This window comes from Xiphias gladius, chromosome 14, assembly GCF_016859285.1.
Source record: "Xiphias gladius isolate SHS-SW01 ecotype Sanya breed wild chromosome 14, ASM1685928v1, whole genome shotgun sequence".
NCBI lineage: Eukaryota > Metazoa > Chordata > Actinopteri > Istiophoriformes > Xiphiidae > Xiphias > Xiphias gladius.
This window is the reverse complement of record NC_053413.1, coordinates 4,420,438-4,446,247: the sequence shown is the minus strand read 5'-3', so window position 1 is coordinate 4,446,247 and position 25,810 is coordinate 4,420,438. Positions and strand designations below refer to the sequence as shown.

General features: G+C 39.9%; 1 protein-coding gene across 1 annotated transcript in view; it reads left to right on the top strand.

Moving 5' to 3' along the window:
- The window catches only part of LOC120798917 (microtubule-associated protein 4-like), an 89,286-nt gene extending 64,099 nt beyond the window's left edge, over nucleotides 1-25,187 (top strand). Inside the window, exons 6-16 of the mRNA XM_040143708.1 lie at nucleotides 4,208-4,575; nucleotides 6,125-6,313; nucleotides 9,310-9,407; nucleotides 11,065-11,153; nucleotides 11,461-11,717; nucleotides 17,897-17,956; nucleotides 21,033-21,125; nucleotides 23,071-23,152; nucleotides 23,236-23,345; nucleotides 23,559-23,751; nucleotides 24,997-25,187. Of these exons, the coding sequence (XP_039999642.1) occupies nucleotides 4,208-4,575; nucleotides 6,125-6,313; nucleotides 9,310-9,407; nucleotides 11,065-11,153; nucleotides 11,461-11,717; nucleotides 17,897-17,956; nucleotides 21,033-21,125; nucleotides 23,071-23,152; nucleotides 23,236-23,345; nucleotides 23,559-23,751; nucleotides 24,997-25,187 (1,730 nt within the window). The remainder of the gene's footprint in view (nucleotides 1-4,207; nucleotides 4,576-6,124; nucleotides 6,314-9,309; nucleotides 9,408-11,064; nucleotides 11,154-11,460; nucleotides 11,718-17,896; nucleotides 17,957-21,032; nucleotides 21,126-23,070; nucleotides 23,153-23,235; nucleotides 23,346-23,558; nucleotides 23,752-24,996) is intronic.
- The last annotated feature ends 623 nt before the right edge of the window (nucleotides 25,188-25,810 follow it).

Here is a 25,810-nt window from a genome sequence, read left to right as displayed (position 1 = left end):
CATGTTGGATGAGTCACATACTGGTCTAACATGTCCAATAAACCCATTGATTTGTGCTAGGGCTAAGATGGTATAATCGCAGGACATTATGGTGTCTACTGTAGGTGCAATCATTTTTTTGTGTGATTATAGCATCTTTCAAATAATTCTGATGGTATAAGTTTTATTTCATGTAGGAAAATGACACTACATGACCCCGGGAAAACTTATGTAGTCTATGTGTTGCTTTCAGGTCCTTCAGTTTTGTCTTAAACACGCTCCTTTCACATAAGCCAGAGCACTGAGCTGGGTATATACATGCAGTTCTGTGAATCTGATGACCACCAAGAAGTCCACGGATTCAACACATGCAAGTCTGTTTACAGGTCTTGGGAAGTACTACTGCATATGAAAAAAAGATTGTATAAAGCATTCACTCCACCCAACTGTCAGTAGTCGAGTTGCATTATGGGTAATGTAGGCGTCAGGTTTTGACAAGGAAAAAGAATGTGTGGAATAAAAAGGATTATAACTCTGAATCTGTTGCATTGATTTTTATCCATTTTTTAAAAACATTTTTCCTCAAGTGTCCGACAATCCTATAGATGTGCAATCTTAAATCCTTTTCATGCCTGGATTTTCATTATCCGTGGTGGCCAGGACCATCAAAGTAGAATTCTTCTCAACTCTCAGGGTTTATTTCTGTTTTTAAATGTCTTGATAGGGGACAAATGACCAAATGTGAATGGACAAGACAGGTACTTGCTTTGTACTTTGGGGGTATTGGAGTACAAAGCAATATCACTGATTTTTTGTGTGTGTGTTTGTTTGTCTAGAGGGAAAAATTACTCTTCTTTAGAAAAAAGCAAATAACTACCTTGTAGTTCCATTACTGCTGCGTAAATTAAATAGACAATACTGATCATGTCCACTCTGTCAGACACCAAAATCAGACAAGACCAAAACAAGACGCAAAATTACAAAAATATTATCACTGTCCAAATACTTATGTACCTAACAGTATATGAAGAACATGATCTTGGAAGAAGTCAAAGAACTTCCAGGTGCAGACAAAAAGACCAGAGCCACATGACCTCCTCTGCACAATGGAGATAAGGAAAAAGGACAGAGTAGAGGACGGGGAGAGAGAGATAAAATAAGAGGCTGAATCTCCTAAAGGAAAAAACAATCCAAATTCCAAAACATCTGTAATGAGGCACCATCAGCCAGGAGAGAGAGATGTCCCAGGATGGCCAATTGACTCTAGGAACAGACAGGAGCCCTATATTCTGAGAGCAGAGAGCACAGGATGGTATATAAAGTTTAAGTAAATCAGACATGAATGTACTGTAACAATTAACTATAACGAGATACCTTATATTTTTAGCTGAAAATTTTGGTGACCTGTGCACGTGATGGTATGGGGATAAGATTGTGATTACCTATAATATTTTGTTTTGTGGGGTTTTATCAGGTGCTTTGTGGGACACTTCACTACTACCAGTGGTGGGGGCAATAGTTAGATTTTTTTGACTCACATATTTAGGGAAAATGATTTGTGAGCAATGTGATGGGGGAGGGAGACAGTTTCAATGTTGTGGACTGGGCTATTAGATGGGATAGTCTGCTCCTTCCCTGGCCGGTCATACATTTACCAAGCACTTTATTAGGAACAACCGTATACCTGCTTATTCATGCAATTATTCTGCAATTATTCTGCATAAAATGCAGAAACAGGCCAGAAGCTTCAGTTAATGTTGACATCAAAAAAAAAATGTGGTGAGATGAAAATGTGATCCCAGTGACTTGGAACTGCTAAACTGGGATTTTCACGCACAACAGTCTCTAGAGTTTATTCAGAATGGTGGGAAAAACAAAAAACATCCAATGAACGGCAGTTCTGTTGGACGGAAACACCTTGTTGATGAAAGAGGTCAGAGGAGAATGGCCAGACTGGCTGGAGCTGACAGAAAGGCTACGGTAACTCAGATATCCACTCTTTACAACTGTGGTGAGCAGAAAAGCACCTCAGAATGCACATGTTGAACCTTGGACGATTAATTTGCTGCTGACGACCATTTGTCGTCAACAGCATGAATCCACGAACCCAACCTGCCTTGTGTCAACGTTCCAGGCTGGTGGTGCTGGTATAATGATGTAGGGAGTGTTTTCCTGGCACACTTTGCGCCCCTTAATACCAATCATTCATGGTTTGAATGCCACAACATGATAATGCACCATGTCACAAAGCAAAAGTCATCTGGTTCCATAAACATGACATTGTTCAGTGTACTTCAATAGCCTTTCCCAGTCACCTGATCTGAATCCAATAGAACGCCTTTGGGATTTGACTTTGAAAACCATCTTTCTTAATTTATGTGGTCTGATTTCAATTTGTTAAAATGCCTGAATGGGTGACAGTTTCAAGCCGTGCAATTTCAAAAATTCTTCTGTTTAGTATTCAAAAGCTATGTTCAAGTCAAAAACTCTGGTTGCTCTGGTTACACTTGGTCAAATTCAGATGCTAAAATTCAAGATCTGAAATTCAGATCTGAACATCCGGGACACCAAGGAAGGCAACTGAGCCTGCATGGAATTGTTCCAAGCTCTGACCTTACAGAACAGGATTCAGATCTGTAAGATCTTTTCTAAATTAAACTGATATCATTACAGCTTGATAAAGCATGAAATGACAACTGTTTTAGATGAATAGTGAGAACAGGAATGCTGGAAGACAACCAAAATCCAAACGACAGTGACTCTGAACACTGAAGATACTGTAGCTTTTTCTGTTGTCTGTATGACCACACATGAGCTGTTCATATAAGAAGTCTCCATGCTCATAAGCATAGCTTGTTTTGTGATTTGGGCTTCAGGCTGAGCTAGTTTGCAGCCAAAGTTAAAAGTAACATAACAAAATGTACCTTGTATGATGGCAGTTACAGTTCTAAAGGGACCAGGTCCATGTTGACCACTTCATTGCTGGAAAAAACACAACAGCAGCAAATTTGCATTGTTACAGAGGAGATAGAACATTTATCGCACAGCAAAACTAAGAACAGAGGGAAATGAGGGGCAATTAGGGCACAGTACAGCCAGGCCTGTCCAGTTTTGCTATTACATAAGAGATGTCTCGGTGGCAACAAAGAACCCCTGTCTTTTTCTGCCCCCACCCCTTGGCTCCGCTGCCCCTTATGTCTCTGCTCAACTTTTTCCTGTTTCCTATTGCTTTCTTTTTCTCTCTGCTTATCCCATGAATCAGCTGTTAACAACACTGGTGCTCCAACCCAGTTTGACCTACTGTTTCCTCTGCGGAGGATGGGTGTCTCTGGATGGTGCTTTCACCATCCAGTACCTTAATCCTTGTACACAGATAAAAGTGAGAACAGGAATGCAGAAATCCAAGATCCATTCAGTTTTGGGTGTTCAGAGGGCCCCCTTGGCTATTAGCGTTACCTCTCATTAAGCCCCCTGACAGCATCCAAATATTAAAATGTACTTTTAAAACAAATCTTAAATGGACTAGGACTAATACTCTTTTTATCACTACAAATTTTATCACTACACTATTTTAGGAAAATGCATTGATAATGAATTATCAAGAAAATATACTTAAAGTATTAAAATTAAAAGTACTTATTATGCAGTAGATGTATTAAGATGTAAGAAGCATTTGATGCTGTGGCTGGTGGAGGTGGAGCTAGTTTTAACTGCCTGTTCCCACACTGCCTTTGCACAAATTCCAGTGTGTTACAGGCGTAATGCAACACAAGGGTACACTGCCTATATTTGTTGCCCTTTAGGCATAGAGTGTACAAATTCGTAACAGAAAACCTGCGCTACAAATGGATATGTGGAGTTTGAAAGATGTTGCAGTTAACCAGGCACAGAGGGTCTAAGGAAAGATGCCATTGAGATGCTGTATGGGAATTGTAGGAAACAGTGTTTTTAGATTTTGACCCGTATTAGAGACTAAAAGTCAAGATACTGTATCTCAGCATCTGTTGCATTGACCATTTCTACAGCAGCCTGCAGTGCCTTCCAAAAATCCTCCTACAGTTGTTCTTGTGAACAGTGAAGCACTGTGTTAATTTTATAAAATCCAAATTACTGATCTACGGTGACAACTTTTCTTTTTTTTTTTCTTACAATCTTTTGTGTACATTCACATTTACTTATGGATTAGGTAAAACAGACTCACAGTGACAATGACATTCTTCTCTCTCAGTGAAATCTGACAACAAGGACAAGCAGGAGAAGACAGATATTGTGTCTGGGAAGACAGAGAAGCCTCATGTGTTTGATAAAGAGAAAGAGGAGCAGCAGAAGAACGATAATGGGCCAGACAAGAACCTGAAGTCTGAGAAGATTCTCAAAGATGAGGAAAAGGAGGAGAAGATGAATGCGGAGAAAAACAACAAGGCCAACGAAAAGGCGGAAAAGGTGGACAAGCCGGAGAAGACCAACAAAGATGAGAAGAAGGAAGAGGAGAAGAAGCTGGCTGAGAAGAAGGAGGAGAAGGGAGGGAAAGGCACAGCCAAGTCTTCAACAGGCAATGGCAGCAAGACCCTGCCAAGCCCTGACAGCAAAGGCAAGGTGGGTCTCTCTCTCACACACACACACACATAGAATACTCAAACACATTGCTGTCCAATATTTGCTGCATACAGATCGACACACTCTGGTGGTGGCAGAACATCCCGTCGTTACAGAAACAGTCCCATCACCCAAAGGTCACCGTGTTGAACTCGGCCACAGCCGGTGTGTAACTTGTAAGCTTTCTGACACCAGCCACTTTAATTCAACCCTCCTCTGTTGGAGTATAAATGCTTCACAAGAGAAGCATGATTTTTGGACAATTATGAGGCAGAGGTAAATGGTATAAATACATCACTGAAAATGTGAACATATCGTCCCATTAGCGACTGAATGACCTTGCTAACTGATAGTTCTCAACCGAACCAGCTCAGAGAGTTTTCACCCCCCCTTCAGTAACCCTTAATTTTAGGGCTGGGTGATACATCAAAATTCCCTGAGTAATTTGAATTTTATTTTTGCATGATGTGTAAAATTTATACATTGTGAAAATCAAGTCTTTTTAAACATACACAAAAAGTATGTATGTAATGTAGAACCAATCTTAAGTCACAACAGTAAACTGTGGCATGACTAGTTACACTATCTGGACACCAGCCGCAGTTTATGTTCGATGCTTTGCTCGACTCCAGGTGGCTAGCTGGCTCTGGCTGTCTTTTAGTGAATTTAATGGTGGCATGTACAAAAGAAACAGACTGGAAAAAGACTGCATGCTGATCTGATCTCTTGGTTTGTGTTTGAAAGTGGATGTCTGCTCTCCATTTAGCTGAGACATCTGGTACTGACAGTCCATGCTGTGTGTAGGATAACTTGTATTTTCTGCAGCTTTAATATAATTAATATTCATCTATCCTCCATATAAAATCCTTTAAAAATTATGTTTAATCATGTTTTAGTTTTTTTGCATCTTGAAAAAAAACTATTAAAATCATGAGTTAATTCCAAGCTTGTAAAAAGGGTTTCTATTTTTTGGCCAGTTTGTCCTGCCCTACTTTACTGAAACAGTGAAATGATAATCCTTGGGAGGAGTAAATGTTGCAGTACAGCAAAAATTAACAGAAGCTCAGATAGCTGTTGTGACTGACAAGAGTTAGCATGTTAGCCAGTACCTTTGCCAGTTTGAGTAGTTCATAAACTAGTCCTGTGAGCATTCCTCACGTCACCAAGCTTCTAGCACTACCAATCTCACAAGTCCCTCACTGAGACTGAGTCTCTGTTGATTTGCGTTGTATTATTTTGTTGATTTGCAGTGTTGGTGTATGAATATGTCCAATACCTGAGACCAGATTTCCATATCACATGCTACTTCTAGACTGCTGCTCATGTTATCATTTGTCATCATGTTGTAATTTATGGCCTGTTTTATGATTGTCATATGGTTGCTGGCTGGGCTGCCATGTCATGCGGTCAATGCAATCAGTGATTTCATCTCTGCTTTTTCTTTCTCTACATGTATCTCTATCTGTCCACCTTTTTCTTTCTTTCTTTCCCTCTTCTCTCTTTTTTTAAATGTTATCGTGATTCTTTTTAATTCCATCACAATCACCAGCCTGACATGGGTCCATCCAAACCAAACTCCACCAAACCCCGTCCATCCACCCTCTCCACCAATGGTGAGGCCACCTCGGCCAAACACCCTTCCCCTACCACAACCTCAGCCAATAAAAAGAGCCCTGTACCCAAGGAGACCACACCCATCGCTGCCAAGCGGCCGCCAACTGCAACTAGCTCTGCCAAGGTGAGTATAATCCACACAGTATAATATACACATACTCTCTATAAATGTATATAGACAGTATATATGTATATATACTATATATTCAATGCATTCAAAAAGTATTCAGACCCTTCAACTTTTTTCACATTGTTATGTTGCAGCCTTATGCTAAAATTGTTTAAATTAATTTTTCCCTCATCAATCTATGCTCAATACCCCATAATGACAAAGCAAAAAAAGAATTTTAGAATTTTTTGCAAATTTATTAAAAGAAAAAAATGAAAAATCACATTGACATAAGTATTCAGTCCAACTGTGGGGAATTCAATTGATTGGACATGATTTGGAAAGACACACACCTGTCTCTATAAGGGCTCACAGCTGAAAATGCATGAAAATGCTTATCAATTCTTAAATGGAAGATGTGTGGAACAACTAAGGCTCTTCGTTGAGCTGGCCACCCAGCCAGACTGAGCAATCAGAGGAGGAGGGCCTTAGTAAGAGAGGTGACAGAGAACTCTATGGTCACTCTGACTGAGCTCCTGAGATCCTGTGTGGAGATGGGAGAAACTTCCAGAAGGACTGCCCTCTGCAAAAATCCACTGGGCTTTATGGCAAAATGGCCAGATGGAAGGCTCTTCTCAGTGAAAGACACATGAAAGCCCACTTGGAGTTTGCAAGAAAGCACCTAAAGGACCCTCAGACTGTGAGAAACAAGATTCTCCGGTCTAATGAAAACAAGATGAAACTGTTTTGTTTCAATTCTAAGCATCACATCTGGAGGAAACCTGGCACCACTCATCACCTGCCCAATACTGTTCCAGCGGTGAAGCATGCTGGTGGCAGCATCAAGCTGTGGGGGTATTTTTCAGCGGCAGAAATGGGGAGATTGGTGAGGGTTCAGGAAAAGCTGACTAGAGCAAAGTACAGAGATATCCTTAATGAAAACTTGGTCCAGAGCGCTCAGGACCTCAGACTGGGTTGAAAGATCAGCTTCCAACAGGACAATGACCCTAGGCACACAGTCAAGACAACAAGGGAGTGGCTTATGGACAACTCTGTGAATGTCCTTGAGTGGCCCAGGCAGGACCCTGACTTGAACCCAATTCAACATCTCTGGAGAGAACTGAGAATGGCTGTCCACTGATGATCCCCATCCAACCTGACGCAGCTTGAGAGGATCTGAAAAAAAGAATGGCAGAAAATCCCCAAATCCAGGTATGCAACATTTGTCACATCATAGCCAAGAAGACTCAAGGCCTTAATCAATGTCAAGGGTGCTTCAACTTACTAGTGAGAAAAGTGTCTGAATACTTATGTTAATGTGATATTTCAGTTTTTCCGTTTTAATAAATTTGCAAAAGGTTTCTAAAGTTCTTACCCCTCAGCTCATTTTTCAAGTTCAAAGTGTTATCAACAATCGCAGACCAAAATGCCTCTGCACGCAATTGGATAGACCTACAACCAATCAGAGCAATGAAACGTGTGACATAGTGCAGAGAAACAGAAAAATGTAAACAGAATACAGTGTGCATGGTGTAGTCCCAATATTCAATAAATATGGCTCCTATTTCAACATAACAGACAATTTACATGACATGATTTTGTAGGAAGTACTTACCATTTAGACGTGAGGGGAACTTCAGCCATATCAATTCCCATAAGATTTTCTTGGAAAATTGTGGACACGTCTCGCTACTTGCTGCTCAGCAGCCAGGACTCCAACCAAATATAAGTTGGCAATGCCCGCTGCATATTTCTGCCTCATCGTGGAAGGCAGTGCAAGGTAGTGACTCCCAATTTGGTTGCTTCCCTTATCTGTTCCTCCATAAGAGCGACCACTGGAGGAACCACTGGGTTTACTAAATCCTGTCGGTAGTAGGGCAAACACATAAATGCTGTAAGTGCAGTTGTTTGTTCTTCTTTTAGAGAAAATATATAGTCCTTTCCTATACTTTTTCATGCAATTGTATGGTAATGTGATATTTCAGTTTTTCCTTTTTAATAAATTTGCAAACATTTCTAAAATTCTGTTTCCACTTTGTTATTATGCGGTACTGAGTATAGATTGATGAGAGAGAAAATGAATTTGAACAATTTTAGCATAAGGCTGTAACATAACAACATTGGAAAAAAGTGAAGGGGTCTGAATACTTTCTGAATGCACCGTATATATAAAGTTCATGTATGCCTGTTTAAGGCTGCTGAGATAATCATGGAATCATAGTTCACAGAGTTTAATTTAATATTGTTAATTCTAAATGAGTTCATCTGAAGCAGAATTTAACATTTATTTTACTACTGAACAGTTAAAGTTTTACAATATCTCTACCTCTATGAACTTCTTTCTTGTTACATGAAAATATATCACACTTCAGTAAAAATGATATATAAAAATGTATACATGTAATTAATAATATATTAGAAAAGAATAATATAAATATACAGTATGTTACAGTGCAGTCAACATAGTTGACTGCTCTGAAAAAGCTGGTTACTGTAAGCAGACATTGAGTTGAGATTATTTGCAGTTACGTTGAATTGTAATCAACAGAGTTTAGCTGAGTCAGTGACATCAGCAAGAATGCTGTAGTCACAATTGCAAATTGAGCATATTGTGTCCTCCCATTGAACCTGCCAATTTTGCACTCCCAAGAATGCAAGTTGGAACCTGGCATACTCTTTATTGAGGAAGGCCTTTTGTTACCACTGATTTATACGGTTGATCCATAAGATTAATGTACTTTTACATAAATCTTTTGCCTACAATATAAGATCTTAGTCATTCCCTCCTCCCCTCCAGTTTTTCATACCTCTGTCTTCACCTTGTTGTCTCTCTTTGTTTTCATTCTCAGCTTATGTCATGATTGCATGGTTGGCCTTTCATAACATCGTTTTTAGCTAGCATTAACAGCACACACAAACCTACTGTACATGCAGATGTACGCACAAATAGTCATGCCTATAGACTGTCAATATGCACACCCATAGCTTATCTCTACTGTTCTGATTTTCAGACTCCAGAAAATGGTACGGCTGAGAAACGCCCACCTGGTCCAAAGGCTACAACCACACCACGTGCAGGTGTCACACATACACTGACACAGCTTGTGCAGTAACATCTCTTCCCTCTATACCTGATTGTGTCATATGAACACTGTTGTCACAGACCATATCTCCACCTTGCTTTGTCTGTATCATAGTATTGCCAGTGCAACATGACCTCTACAACAGGACCTGAACTCTCTACAGTTGCTGGAAAAATGACTCACAATGTAGACTGCCACCACTCCAGGCAACAGGCTAACTGAACTGCTACCATATGTTAGACTTTATCAGATTTGAGAGCTGGCTTTTGAAGACACCAGACTGATATTTTTATCACAAACAGTATCTCACCTCCTAAGTGAGGGAGCTGTGACTCAGTCTGAGCTGTGTTAGTCAAACAGGCATTCTGCTTTTTGTGCACTTCAGCTCAGCCCCCTCAGAGAATATGATTCATTCACCCAGTTGACCGCAATGTGTGTTATGTACTGCAAGGTGCAAATTTCATTTTAGTGCATGAGTGAACTCTATTATTTTCGTAACTGTTGCCCTGATGGCAGTTTAGTCAGATTCCATAATGCATCTGCCACATGATGGCAGCATTACATACACCCCCACAGCACTGCTTTATCAACATAATGGACATGCTGTCACACCTCCATAAAAGGTGAAATGACTCACTTTTGCTCAGACAACAAGCAACAAATTTTTCAACTCACCGGAAGCCCGTGAATCTCCTATAAAGTTGAGCAATCAGGAACATGTAGCTAATACAGTATGTGAACTACAGGATCCAACAGACACAGATAAGCCTTCCTTTGGAGTCGTGTCTGGCCACCAATAAACATTAGTCCAATATTCACTCTACTTTTAGCTCTGTTTTGTCTCTAAGAAAAGTATCTGGCTCTTAAGCTGCTAAGTGTTTGTTTCTTAACCAAGGAGTTACAAACTTTGTCAGTCGGCTTATTAGTGTTAGGAAAATAGTGTACATTGGGTTTATCTGAGCCTTAGTGCTAAAAACACTTAACTACTGCTTCAGGGAATAGGGCTGATGAGAGCAGTGAGAATGAACCACACAGTAAATGTGCTGTAAAACCAAAACTAGGAGCTAAAAGACTCTAAAAAGCCACAAAAAGTTGTTTGATTGTTAAAATAAAATCATTGATGAATGGAGCTTTAAAGTCCAACTGAAATTAAGTTTTCTTTTTTTTTTTAACTTTCACTCTCATTCCCAGCTGAGAGGAAAAGGAGTATTTCTGATATTTCTCCAAAGTCCTAGAAATAAAAACTGATTTAAAATACTTATAAAAACACGTTGACATTGTTTTTAACTGCAAAAAGAGATGAATAAATGGGATTTCTGTTGGACTTTAACATGTTCTGTTTACAAAGTTTACAAAAGCAATGCCAGAGCAGTAAAATACATGCTGCCCACTGCTAAATACTGTAGATTCTATCTAAATCTGGTATTACACAGATTTGTTAGAATAGAGTGACCCATCAACCACTTTGTTTACAATTCAAGCACATGGCAACACAGTAGGCCAGCACTGTATTTTAGTCTCCAACACAAATTTTACAGCCTTAAAGTCAACCCTGGCACTTTGCTGGTCCACACACCAGCAATGTAGCTATGAGAGAACTACGAGCTTCCTGTTTCATAGTTAAACAACGGTGTGGCAGAGGTGATGCAGTTTTAGGTCAAGGCTACCAGTGTTTCAAATTAGTGTTGTTAAGTGCTGTCTTTACTACACAGTTGACAAGAGTGACAAGGCTGAGAACAAGACAGGAGAGGCCAAGAAACCCAAGACTACAGGTAACAAACAAAGAGAAAAGGCAAAGACATATATGGAAAAAAATGACAGTACTATCCGTGTTTCAGGATTGTTTTCCTCTTTACTAGACATAGGTAGTTTACTTGTATATGTCTTGTTTATGATGAAGTTACATGGTCACACTTTTAACCCCTTTGCACCATTATGTCTACATCTCATTGTTGTTAAAACTGACTTTCCAAGACAAACAGAAGATATTGTGACTGACATTCACAGCTCAGATTTCAGATGTCGCAAAAATGATCTAAACTTAATTGTAACTGTAACTTTTTTCTCCTTTTTCTGTAGCTCGTCATCGCCCAACCACCACCACCACTCCTGCTACTCCAACTGCCTCTACTAACGGTGATGCAAGCACCACTCACCGTCGCCGGGTCATCACCAAACCCCCTGTGCCCAAGCAGATCCCAATGGAGAAGAAGCCGGCAGTGCCCCGCGTTAATCGAACCCCCCGCCCTATCAACGCCCCAACACCGGACCTGAAGAACGTCCGCTCCAAGATCGGATCCATCGATAACATCAAGTACCAGCCTGGTGGAGGAAAGGTAGGACAAACCAGACAGTACAAGAGAGGTTTATGATTAACTCAAAAAAGTGATGTACCCGTCAGGATACCTGAATACTGCAGAATGATTTTTTGTATCAAATGATTTGGCGCCAGGTGGTTTGTAATTCAGATAGCTGCTATGTGCTGTACACACTAATCAATACGTTTTACTCAGAATACTTTCCTTACACTAGAACCAGACTGTCAGAATAAATATGCGGTCCAAAGAGGTGTCGATGCAAATGAAGGAGGCAATCATAATGGTGAAAATACAAAACATAACTCTCAGATAGATAGCAGAAACTTTAGGAGTGGCCAAATCAGAAATTTGATACATTCTTAAGAAGAAGTAATGCACTGGTGAGCTCAACAATTCAAAAAGGCCTGGAAGAGCACAAAAGACAATTAAAGTGGATGATCGCAGAATTTTTTCCTTCATGAAAAAATTTATAACATCTAGCCAGGTCAAGAAAACTTTCAAGGAGGTAAGTATATTGCTGTCAAAGTCTACAATCAAGAGAAGCTTTCATGAATGTAAATACAGAGCGTTCACCACTAGGTGCAAAACACTGGTAAAATTCAAGAACAGAAATGCCAAATTAAACTTTGCTAGAAAACATCTATAAAAGCCTGCCCAGGTCTGGAACAAGATTCTTTGGAAAATTGAAACCAAGACAAAGAGATAAGAGAAGAGTATGGAGCACGAAAGGACCTTGATCCAAAACATACCACATCATCTGTCAAACATGCTGAAGGCAGTCTTATGGCATGTGTATGTATGGCTGCCAATGGAACTGGGTCACTGGTATTTATTAATGATGTGACTGCTGATAGAAGTAGCAGGATGAAGTTCTGAAGTGTATAGGGCTCTACTATCTGCTCAGATTCGGCCAAATGCTGCAAAACTGATAGGATGGTGCTTCACAGTACAGATGGATAATGACCCAAAACATACTGCAAAAGCAACCCAAAAGCTTCTCAAGGCAAGGAAATGGAATATTCTTCAATGGCCAAGTCAGTCACCTGACCTCAACCCAATTGAGCATGCGTTTCACTTAGTGAAGACAAAACTGAGAGCAGAAAGACCCACAAACGAGCAGAAAATACAGTAAGGGCCTGGCAAAGCATCTCCATGCATTCCAGACTTCAGGCAAAGGATTTTCATTCAATTATTAAAAATAATCCTTATATTTATAAATTTTGGTTTGTCCAATTTCTTTTAAACCTTTGAAAACAAGAGACTATGTACAAAATGTCTGTAATTCCTAAATGGTTTATTCAGTATTTTTGTTAAACCCCCTTGAATTAAAGCTGAAAGTCTACATTTCAAACAAATCTTGATGGCTTCGTATCTATTTACTCCCCTACTGTGGGGTGTAAAGAGGCAAAATTATTAAAATTGTTTCACTGTCCAAATACTTATGGACCTAAATGTATAAATAAGTGATCACAGAGATAGTAGAGCTGACATAAAGAGGGCCTAACTCAAAACTATGTCTGAGTAGGCTTACTGTGGAAGATTTGAAATCCCTAAATTAAAACAAATCAATGTTCAATCAGCTGTAAGCTCCATTTAATGAATGCATTTACTGTGTCACAGTTAAATGAAAAACCCATGTTTCAAGGGCAATTATTTAACTTTTGTCCTTAATAACTGAACAAATTGTTTTTTACTTTGACTCAAATTTTCCATGTCACATTAAAATCAGTGTTGTCCAGCAGAGAGCAGCATAGACTTTATAGACATAGACAATATTAAACGCAAAGCACTGTCATTAGTTTTCATGAAGAGGCTTTTTCTTTTTTGAGATGAAGACACATTGTTGATTCCAAAATGAACAATCAACCATCCAATCACAGTTTGGGAGTGGAACCATGTGCCAGGCCTATCGTAATTTGAAAGGAATGATGACATCCATGACAGACAGCCTTTCACATTAAAACAGTTTGCTGGGGGATAGCCAGTCAGAGGGATGCTACTTTTGAATGTACATTTAGTTACATTTGTGAATGACTGCAGTTTTGCAAAAATTTACTGAGCACATTTAAAAACAGCTTCAGCTGACTAAAATGCTGTAAAACGACAACAACGAAGGGGAATACAAGAGAGATTTGTTGTCAGATTTAAGAGACCTTGGAGCTGCGGCTATGGTTTTTGCAGACACAAAACCCCAGGTGTGAGAGGAGTTCAGGGAGGCCATGGAGGAGGACTTTCTGGGGAGTTCTGACAAACTTTTAGACGACTCAGGAAGGGGAAGCAGGGCTTGGCCAAGGCTGTTTTCAGCAGAGAACTCCTGATTCTGACTGGGGATATTGTCAGGGAGTGGAAGGAGTATTTTGAGGAACTCCTGAACTCAGCCAACTTGTCCCCTGTGAAGGAGGCAGAGTTCGAAGACTTTGAGGGAGCCTCACCTATATCCATAGCAGAGGTCTCTGATGTAGTTAGGAAGCTCCTCAGTGGCAAGGCACCAGGTGTGGATGAGATTCGCCCTGAGATGCTGAAGGCTCTGGACATTGTTGGGCAATCTTGGCTGACATGCCTCTTGTCAATGCCTTAATGTCGCATGGAGATCAGGGACAGTTCCTGTGGACTGGCAGACCAGGGTGGTGGTTCTCATCTTTAACGAAGGGGACCGGAGAGAGTGCTCTAATTATTGGAGCATCACGTTGCTTATCCTCCATGGGAAAGCTTATGCCAGGATGCTGGAAAGGAGGCTCCAAACAGTGGGCCAACAGTGGGTCAACTCTTCACCCTTGCAAAGGGGTTACTGTAGGGGTCGTGGGAGTTTGCCCATCAAGTACACATGTGTTTTGTGGACTTGGAAAAGGCTCACAACTATGTCCCTCATGGAGTCTTGTGGGGGGGTATTGTGGGAGTATGGGGTACCGGGGCTGTTGCTATGACCCATCTGACCTTTATATAACCAAAGTTAGAGTTGTGTCTTCAAAAATATAAACAAAAGTAATGCAGGCATTGTACTGGACTGTTGTGGTGAAGAGGGACCTTAAATTTCTTTACTCCTGGGAGAAAAATTAAGTTTTACGCACAAAGACCACACACTTTAGCTTATCACTAAAGTTGATAAACAGTGATTCTAAACATAAAATTTATGTAAGAGCGTATTACATACCATATGAAGAACAGCATATGGTTTGACAGTAATCACTGTGCAGCACATCAAGGAATCATTCAGAATGGTTTAAAAGACTAGTTAACTGTCAAGATGATGTTCAACACTGTTAATCGATAAACAGGCACTAAACAACAAAGAATTTGATTAGCAATATAATAAAGTATCATCGTAGAGTGTAGTCTAATAAATATACATTACAGACACCTGCTATACATTAGAGGTTACAAAAGGGTTACAAAGGCATACCTATCCATGGTCACTAACTAATAAACTTGGCCATTTCACATTGCCTGGACATGGGAGTTGAACTAATTTTCGTAAAAATATTTGCTGAGTAATATTAACTGGATCACTGAATAGTTGGACAGTGAATTCATGTTAATTAAGACATGTGCTTAACCAAGGAGAAAATATCAGTTCATGTCATTTCAGGAATGCATCCACAAGGAGTCTGTTCATTTTTTAATCTGAAGAAGGGCTCTCAGGATGTGAGAGAGATAGGTAGACTTAATTGTTTAATTTAGCTGATTTCCAGTTTGTGAAATGTAGCCTCTGTTTCTGTTCCATGAGTGTGATTCCATTTGCTGGTCCTTTCCTGAGATTTATCCAGTGCGACCCCAAAAGGTTGCAAAGTGGTTTCTAGTTCTGCTGTTAATTTTATTATCATGTTAAAATATCAGCTTCTTCGGGTTTGAGAAAGGTGGTTCCATGTTTGGCCATTGTTGATTCTGACATTTATTCAGAACCCACCATTTTATCTCTTAGACATGCCATGTATACTTTGTTTTCCCACCGTCCTAAAAGGGGCACATCTTACAGTATGTCACAGTCCCTTGCCACCTGCTGTAATACCAACAAAATGACAGTAGAAAACAATGAAAAATCGTTTCTGTGCATGCTCATTATCTTTTTCCAATGTGATAAATGTACACTGTATGTCATGGATTGACATTTCTCAATCTGAAATGCTGTCTGTGTCCCTTCCATGTTTGGGACAGTCTGTATTGGGGGAAAGGTTTTTGCTGTCGCTTTGAATCACAAACATCACCTGTTCTCCTTTAGCCCTGCCATTTAATATTATGTGTCAGTCCAGTTCATACTCTTTCTATCTCTGCTGCATTATCTGTCATCCCTTGTGAGTTATAGAATAAAAGATCACATTACTGGATTATTATTATTGATGCATAAATGTATAAGTAACTAATTACTGCTGTAGTTGGTCAAGGCAGAGCTAATTTAAAGAATTAGCTTAATATCTGGCTTCATATATAGCATTCAGACATTAAACTCTTGGCAAGAAAAAAAGTGTATTTTCCTAAATGTCGAATTATTTTTAAAGACTGTCATTCAACTAATCATCATATGATCTTGGCACAACATATTGGCCTTAATTTATTATTTCACTATTTTCCTCTTTGTCTTGCATTCCTTTTGTTGTTTTTCTTGGGTACATCATCTTTTCCTGCCATATCTTTCCATGTGTTTGCATATTTTAATGGTCGCCTACCATACATTAACTTCTGCTTTTTTGCGTTACTATCTGCCTTTAAGTCTGAAGCTGCTTCATTTCAATCTATCCCAGCTTTTCTGTGTTGATGTAAAGGTTCACTTTTGGCACTCTAAAATAAGTGCATATTCTTCTCCTTTACTTATATATCTATCTGTCACATCTCTCCATGTTCTCTTAAACTTTTTCTGCTTGGTCACACTGGTAGAGCAGGCAAACATACTGACTCACTGGCTGGGTAGGCAGGGTGCGCAAACCATTTAAGATTCCCACAGACACCATCTCCCCCCATTTATTCAACAAAACAGCACGCATGCTCTTTTTTAGCAACATCCTGTTTCATATTCACAGTGACTCCTCGCTTCCTCGAACTGTATCATTTGAACTTGATCACATGGCCAATTAAAGTTAGATTAGATGGTACCATGAAATTGGTATAACCTATTAACCGAGTCTCTGGTTGTCAGCATCAAACTGTAATTTTTGGGTACTTTTCAGTCTCTCAGGCACATGTACTGTGTTTTTGCGGTAGCAGGTTTGTTCCTGCTGTGTCGCCTCAGTTCCCTTTCAGATACATGCTTGTATTCTTTTTATCAGTCTGTCAGAGTGGAGCCACTTGACACACACACCGCCCTGTATCATGATAAGTGGCACTGACTCATTCAGTCCCCAATGATACTAATAGTGGCTTTTGTCTATTATGTATTTTAATATTTTCAATTCAACAGCAACTTTTGGATCTAACAACATTTTCATCCTTAGTATTTAGGAATTGGACAAGAGTTGTTTGTCTGAAAAATAGTACATATTTCTATAATGTGACATTTGATCTGTTGTTCTCTGGTTTTGTAATTATGCTCTCTCTCTTTTTGTGCTGATATTTGAGTGGCTTTTGTCACAAACACAGGACAAAATTGTCACTTTTTTAAAAGTCTCCTATCTGCTCCAGTTTACAGCCAACTGAATGGTTGCCATTATCCATCTCATGCAGTATATCTGACGTGTATATGTATATGTTTATCCTCCCATTTGATTGGCCCATAACTAAATCTTACATGTAATTGGTGATCAGTTATTTAAAATTATTCATGCACCCACACATTTGGCTAATGGACTTGATTATAAAGCTTGGTTCAGTGTGCTTCTTTTTGATACATGCAGTTATTACCTCTGCCTAGGAGGTTATGTTTTCACCCGTGTCTTTTTGTTGCTTTGTTTTTTGGTTTGAAAATCACTTCCTATCCTATCACTTTCCTTAACATTGCAAGATAGGGTATTTTTTGCCTTGGCGGAGTTATTTGCTCTACTGATTGCCATTCTACTTTTTCATGCCATCATACAGTATTCTTCCCTTTTGATTGGTTGTAATAGCCCATACAGTCATCTAAATTTGGTCCAGCTGCTATTCCACACATTGCCATCCCTCCATTTGATCAGCCCCATATCGTAACCACTCCACCTGCTCTTCCACCCCATTGTGTTGTGGCATGTGGTTTGTTGGAGGTTGTATTGACCAGGGGGTGCTTGTCTCCCCAGGTCTCCTCCACCCCGAACAACAAGACATCAGACCCGTGTGCCCCTGCTGCCAAGGCCAGAGTGAGTCCCGACCATCTACACCCTCACACCTCACACACTGGTATACCCTCCCACCTTCTCTCTGCATTCACCACCCACTCAGCCCATTCTACATCCACCGATGGACACACCACACCCTTGCTGTTCCCTGTTAACAGTTCATGAAAATATATTACACAGTAGGCAACTGTGGTAGGCTAGCGCAATAAAAATCAATTTCCCCATAGACTGCCTTTATAAAAAAGATGTCTGTAAAACTGTTGACAGGATATTTCGAACTGTAAACAAGGTAAATTATTACTCTTTGTGTTAAAAAAATGTTCAAATAACTGAACTTAGCTATTCATGTCAGTTTCACAGCAACATCTAGCAAAACTTAGCTAACAATAGTTAACATTAGCCACCGGTTAGCTCCTTTCATTCATTTAATGAAGTAAGTAATGTAAGCCAGTACGTAAGCCAGCTTGAATCAAAATACTGGGAACAGACCATGGCAGCTAAATGATAACATACACTACATGTACTTTACTATGCGCCCATTGAAAGCTGCTGTGCAAGCTGCAGTCAGTGTTTATCTTGAACATTGAAACATATCAAACCAAGGAAGGAATACAACAACTCAGGATACTCCAGATATTAATACTAATACAAAAATGAATGTGAAAACAACCCAGAAAAAACACTATAGCAGCAGTGTCATGCGGAGTAGAAAAGACGTTCTGCAAACTGACCCAATCTGGAAAAAATAGGAAAGAAAACAGAAAAATACTGAAATATTGTACGCAGAATTAAAAAACAAACACTTAGACTCTAATGCATTTTTATAGCTTAGCGCTACCTCTGCTCCTGTACTTGCCAAATGCCTTTGTATGTTGCAAATAGGTTTGATATTATTATAGTCAGTCTAAACTCCAGATTTTTCATTTCCATAACATCTTAACATACATGCACTGAGCTGTATAAACTGTTCAACACATTCAACCAAACTACAGCCTTTTTCTAATTTCACAAATACCATCAACTACACTTCTATATCCCTCCAAACATTCCAAAGGATACCCGAGCAGGGACTGATGACCCATTTTGTTTAATTTTACACCTTGTACAAAATAAAATTGATTGAAGTGCCAGCTATGTGTTCTTATTTTCTCCTAGGGTTGACTATCAATGAACATTGATTTTGGTGCAACTAAAGAATACTTCCAGTGATGTTACTGTATAAATTTTCTATGAATGCCTTTTGTACCAGCCTTTGTGCTCTTGCACACACCACTGCAAACCTTTACAATTATTCATGACTCCTTCCAAAGTACACCAATAACAAATGAAAATGCCGTATTTCAAACACAAGAAGAACAAGCAAGCAAGTACAAGAAACAAAGAATACACATACTCTATGTAAATGCCATCGTAGAAAGTGTTGACAAAGACAATAGTAGCTTTTCTTGGTTTTGCTTACTTCTTGTTTGCTAGTTGTAAATTTGTTCACTTTGCCCAGAATAGTACAGTGATACGATGACATTACTGCAGTAGTGACGCATCAGTCGTTGCAAACAGTGGCACACAGCTGCAGAACAGAAGGTGCATGGACAGACACAGATGGCATCCTGGGAAAGAATTAACCAGTGATACTGTGTGTAGTCTTTGGTTGGAAACTATCAGTCCTGTGGCACTACATGTAATGTAGTCACTTATCGTTTCTTAGGTTTCCTTCACTTAGGTTTCACTTAGTTATTTTTCTTTTCTTGTTGTAAGATGGGGAAACATTTTCAAAATCCTGCAATTAATCCTTATGGAAATTACGGAGGCATGATGAACCATAACCTTGCAGCTACTATTGTAGCGTGTATTGAAAACAGTTAGGATGTTAACAATGTGCTATTAGAAAGGGAAAATAGAGAGGGGAAAACTTCCAGCTGGCTACTGCTCTGTGTGTGTGTGTGTGTGTGTGTGTGTGTGTGTGTGTGTGTGTGTGTGTGTGTGTGTGTGTGTGTGTGTGTGTGTGTGTGTGTGTGTGTGTGTGCGCATGCGTGTGTGTGTGTGTGTACGTGCTTATGTGTCAAGCGTATTAGTGTTAACTGCTAAGTGAGTCATCCTTTTCTGGTGCTACCTGCGTCATCATGCCATTTCATCCTGGAGAAGGAGACTAACACAGAGATGGAGAAAATGGAGGAAAGTGTCTTACATCTGCTGGAGGGGTTTTAACAATACAACCACAGAGGCAATCAAATCGGTGGGCTGGGTCCAATCCAGTATAGCAGAAATTTCTGCTCAAGTGAGACACATCAAACTCAAGACCTCTTAAAGACCTTTTTTTTCCGAGATCTAATTGACCATCTTTACTATCTAGTTGAGACACCAAAGAGATGGTGTCCAACAAACATTTAATTTTTGACCAATGCCTCTCCAAAACTCTGGGTTTTGCTTTAACAAGATGCAAACATCCGGACCAAGTCAACCATGCAACATATACTGAGATATACTCCGATTTTGTGCTTTAGTTATTATTGTTAGGACTGTGGGGCTGGCTGCAGTGCAGAGCAACAGGCTGATTAAAGTGGTCCACTTGAACTACCTCAAAGTATCATCTTCTGTCTTCCATTCTCCTGTATCAGTCACTTGCAGTAGCTTCTGTGCTTATAACAGCATGTGCTGACACAAAATCACTGACTGACTGTTGCATGCGCTCTGTCTCTTCTTCCAGTGTTTGTTCTACGCTTTGTTTAGTTTTAGTTATCCCTGCTTATGGAAGCGCTCTGTTGCTATTCAGTCAGAATCCTCCTCTTTTGGTAAATTAACACTGACCTTTTAATTCACAAACTTTTCCTTTAAGAATCTGTCCTATTAGTTGCACCCTAATATTGACCCACAATTATTTTGTTATTTTTCCTGCACTACATAAATTATTTTTGTGTGGGAAGAATGATTTGATTTGAATGACAGAATTTCTTCCATACTTACAGTACAACGCTACTCTGTTTCCTGTTAACTTGAGATGCCAGCTGATTTGCTCTTTTCTGCTGCTCATGTCTGTTTGCCTGTCACACCTTTCTTTCTTTCTTTTTGCTCGTCTATGTGTCTGCCTGCCTGTCTTTAGGTTCAGATAGTGCACAAAAAGTTGGACTTCAGCCATGTCACGTCTCGCTGTGGCTCCAAGGACAATATCAAACATGTCCCTGGAGGTGGCAATGTAAGTACTGCTGGAACTGGAAGCAGATTCTGGTTAGGGTTGATGCTTATCACATTTTATGCAAATTTAGCCTCATTTGGGCTGTCTTGCTCAAAATTGTGATCAAAAGGGAATCTCTTTTTTCCCATTTAGCAGCCACAAAAAGACCAGACTGGTCACTAAGGGAGGAATTTGTGTTCTTGGTGTATGAATTCGGTTCATTCGATGCATACTATATCACTTACACCTGATTGGGCTGTGTTTACACAGAAACAGATATAGTTCTTAAGCCTTCATCACATAGATATGACCTTTACTTGACTGTTATAAAAGGCAAAGTGGGACCATCCTTCTTCATTCTTCATCCTTTTGTGAAACAGTCATGAGAAGAAATTATTCTTATTGGTAGAAATCAGGTCCCTCTGACTTAGAATCAGAATACTGCATCCCTAAATCTCATGCTATACTTAATTGGACCCCTGCACACAAATCTAGAAAATCTAATTTGAGTGTTATTTGTCAGGGCTAGAGGCTACTGGAGTTTAACTGTAACAATACAGAAAGCTTTTTCATCACAAATCAAACACTTACATGAAAGGTTATCATTTTCCAAGTATCTAAGAATGAGTGCACTCTAATTAGCACACGAATGGCTCCCACTGTTTGCATATCAGATTGATTTCACTTAAAGTGAACTTGCCACAGATCCTTCTGCCTACCCTTCCAGATGTTTTTCCCATCTGCTCTAAACACCTGCTGTACTATCATGTTCCATCTCTGGGCTGCTCTCACAATCACCACTTTGATGTTTCAGATTAATTAAACAAAATGAGAAAGATTTTCATTCCCCTCAAGAGTGAAAAGTTTGACTGTGTAAATGAATAGGAAATTATAGTGCAATTATGTTTGATCATGCTACAATGAAAAAGTCATATTCCACTATTGGTCCCAAAGAATATAAAAGAAAAGAGTATTCAAGAAACCGGCTTAAGGTGGATTAACACACAAACAAATAAGTTTATATATTTGCTCCGTATTTGGAGAAACCATGTTTTGTAAGGCATGTTGTACATAAAGTAAGCAAATACAAGGTTTTAATACTAGAGTACAGTAATAGGATACTACACAAATCTCATAAGAATGTACTAAGATTACCCGATTATAAAGTTGCACCAATATTCAAATTTTCTTTATTTTCTTATGTCACTTTTGGTGTGTTTCCTTAGTCTGAAATATCATCAATAATATTTAAATTGGCTGTTAAGAATTCAAATATTTATGTTTATATTATAAAATCAGGCGATTAATTTCTTAACCTGTCAAGCACCATCTAAAGTATCTTATATCAATCAGGCAATCAGAATTAATGATGGTTTGTTTGCTAATAAAATTTTAATAGTACTGAGGGCCATGGTTGGCTTTTAAGTCCTCCTGTCTGTCATCAAATATATAAATCTGACTGACCTTATCACACACTGTCAGGAAGGTCAGGAAGGAAGGTTTTAAAATCCATTAGTGCCAGCCACTGTCAGACTAATCAGGATTACTCCCTGTGATGCTGAGCAAACACTCTCCTGATGTGACAGTGGTCTACCAACTGCCTGCTCCCATCCTCCAGTTACAGCCTGTCCTGATTTATCTGCATAAATGGTACATCATTTACCAGCCTAACAAATCAAAAAGGCAGCTACACTAAGAATAGGACGGGTCAAACGAGGGAATCAAGTATGGTAGGCATGGTAGGTTTTTTTGTTGTATGCCATTCTCCCACATACTCTGTTGTAACATGCAGAATGTCGTTCTCTCTGTAAATGCACCAGTCTGCATGCTAATGGATGACAGTGATTTTCTAACGTGGATTGAGTGGACATCAAAGTATACAGTATACAGTATAAGCATTGTACTGAATTTCCGTCTTTATGAGTTAGTATAAAGAGGCTCCATTATGATCTCTCCTTTTCCTCAGGTGCAGATCCTGAGTAAGAAGGTTGATGTGAGCAAGGTGACGTCCAAATGTGGCTCTAAGGACAACATCAAACACAAGCCAGGTTTGACTTAAAAATCTCTTCTGTTCTCCTCTATTTTCATCCCATCAATCTCTATTCTATTCTATTCTTTTTTTTAACCCCAGGTGGTGGTGATGTGAAGATTGAGTCCCACAAGCTAAACATTAAGGCTAAGTCTAAGATTGGATCGCTGGACAACGTGGGGCCAGGCAATGCACAGACCAACGGACACAAGGTCAAACCTAAACAGAGTCATTAATATTCTCAGTTAATGGACAGTTAACTTCTCTGGCTCTGCTGACTCATTGTGCTTTTACTGACCGACACCACTAGATGGTGTCGTGGCACGAGAGTAGTACACTATAAAAAAAAACATAGTGTGCTTTGTGTGTGTATGCATCTTTGTTTGTGTGTGTCCCTGCCCGTGCATGTCTATATTTGGCTACAGGAGGAGAAAGCAGAGGAGAAGACATCTTCACCCCCAAGTGGCGCTCCGGCAACAGGACCAGCAGGTGTTGCTAAGGCAACAGCACCAGGGGGTGTTACTAAGGAGAATGGGGTGAAGGAGCCCACACCCACTCCTTTTGGGGGTGATGGACTGAGGGAGCCCCTTAGCATAGACAAGCACATCACTGAGACAAGTGGGTATAAAAACACGCATACACAGCTATCAGTTTTAACAGGATTGAAGGGCTCATCTGTTGTCATTGTAGCCAGCGGACCATTTGCTAAGCCCGGTCACCTCTACCTAGTGTTGCTGTGCCTGTCAGGTTTTCCATTCTCGTATGGTAACTGTTAGCTACTGTTTATATTTCAAGTTGCTATCATCATGGCAATATGCATGTAAATGTATCTCTAATTTCAAATCTTTATATGTAGGCTGCCGTATAGTCTGTGGACATCAAGTGTCATGGATAGAGAGGACACTTCTCTCACTCTTATAAACTCTGTGCAGTTTGAGAAAAAATAAAACTTAAATACTCGTGTTAAGAAGAGACTCGCACAAACAGTGGCGATAAGTGATCGGTCATGAGGTACACACTGACAGGTAATTCATGATTCCGTCTGGCTGCTGATTGGCTGACTGAATGTGTTGCTGCTCTCCCCCACTCACTGATCAAAGTCAGTCAAGAGTGCCACAACCATATGAGAGCACATTCACCGAGAAATATTACCAACTCTCCTCAAGAGAATGGAGTTAAAGTCTGCCCAAAAAAAATCGCTAGATTTGTCGCAACATTGCTATAGTGGTAAACTACACCATAATGTGGCGAGAAAATTGCTAAGTTGGCAACACTGGACAGGCCTGCCAGGACTATCGCAGTTCCGGGGTTTGGCAAATGGTCGATTACAGAGACAATTGAAAATAAGCTCGTAGATAATGTGTGTGCATGCATGCTTTTGTGTGTCTACCCGATCTCTGCAACATGCCTGAGGGAGTGGGGTGGTTAAAAATAGCAGACACTTTGCCTCTTAATTCAATTATGAAGAGACCTACAAAGTAAACATTAGCCGGTCGTAGGGGATAAAGTCATCTCTGGCACTACAGCTGGCCGCCAGACTCTCTGAGTTTAGAGGGACAACAGACTTCTCTCACCCAATGTGGCTTCCAAACTCAGTCTAGTTAATGGATGCGCTGTAGTTCTAATAGAATAAACTTTAAAAAACAGGAATGTTTTATAATTTGGTTTAATTAATATGAACCTTTCCCAGACAGTGACAGTCGATTAAAGATAATCTGGAAATTTCCATCCTTCTCTTTATCACTTTCTCTCCCTTTCATCACCTTCATTTCTCTTTTTCTTTTTTTCCTTTCTTATTTTTTTTTTCACTTTTCTTAATCCAGTTTTTTCCCCCTCCACAGATTGAGTCCCAGTGACCTGTAGATTTCGGTGGGAAATGCATGGCGCTTGCCAACCTGCCAATCAACAGGACCAACCAACGTACCACAGCGCAGTCACTTCCCTCCGGCCCCGCCCATCATCTCGCCCACGACAGCACCAAACTGAACAATCACCTCTCAGTGTTTCTCTGGGGTCTGCTTGCCAGCTTCCTGCTACCAACCCTGACCTTTTGACCTCTTGACATCCTTGGGTTGACCTTTAGCCTTGCCTATAACAGAGAAGAGCACGTGCTGTTTGTCTGTGTTTCTCTGTGTGGGATTCCACCAGCTTCTCGACTGATAAAATTCCCTTTTAAGCACTGATTTAGAGGACAACACCAGTGCAATAACAATAACAACCCACTATCATAGTCAAGGTTGTGTTGACTATATTGACAGTAGCCAGGTTTGTCATCGAATATTTCCAACTATGAGTCTAATAACTATTTTAACACTTGTATTTGTGGCCCAAACACCCTTGTAACTCTCTACTGAGTATTTAGGCTCCGGTCCGGCTTTCACGATTCAAAACCACTTTGATCCTTCAACCTTGTTAGTAGACCAATGCTAATGCTACTTTTTGCTTTACCTCCATTCCCAGTCCATGCCTATTTAGCCCTAGACTACACTGACCAGTTGAGGGCTTGCTACCAGCCAGCAGCAGAAAAAGACTGTCAAGTCTGCTTTAAATCAACACATTCCAGCCTCCCACCCAGCCAGCAATTATTTCCCAATCTACAGTATCTACAGCATTACACGATGTCTCATTATAGATCATTCAGATATTATCTCCAATTACTTCTCTTGGTATCATTGCA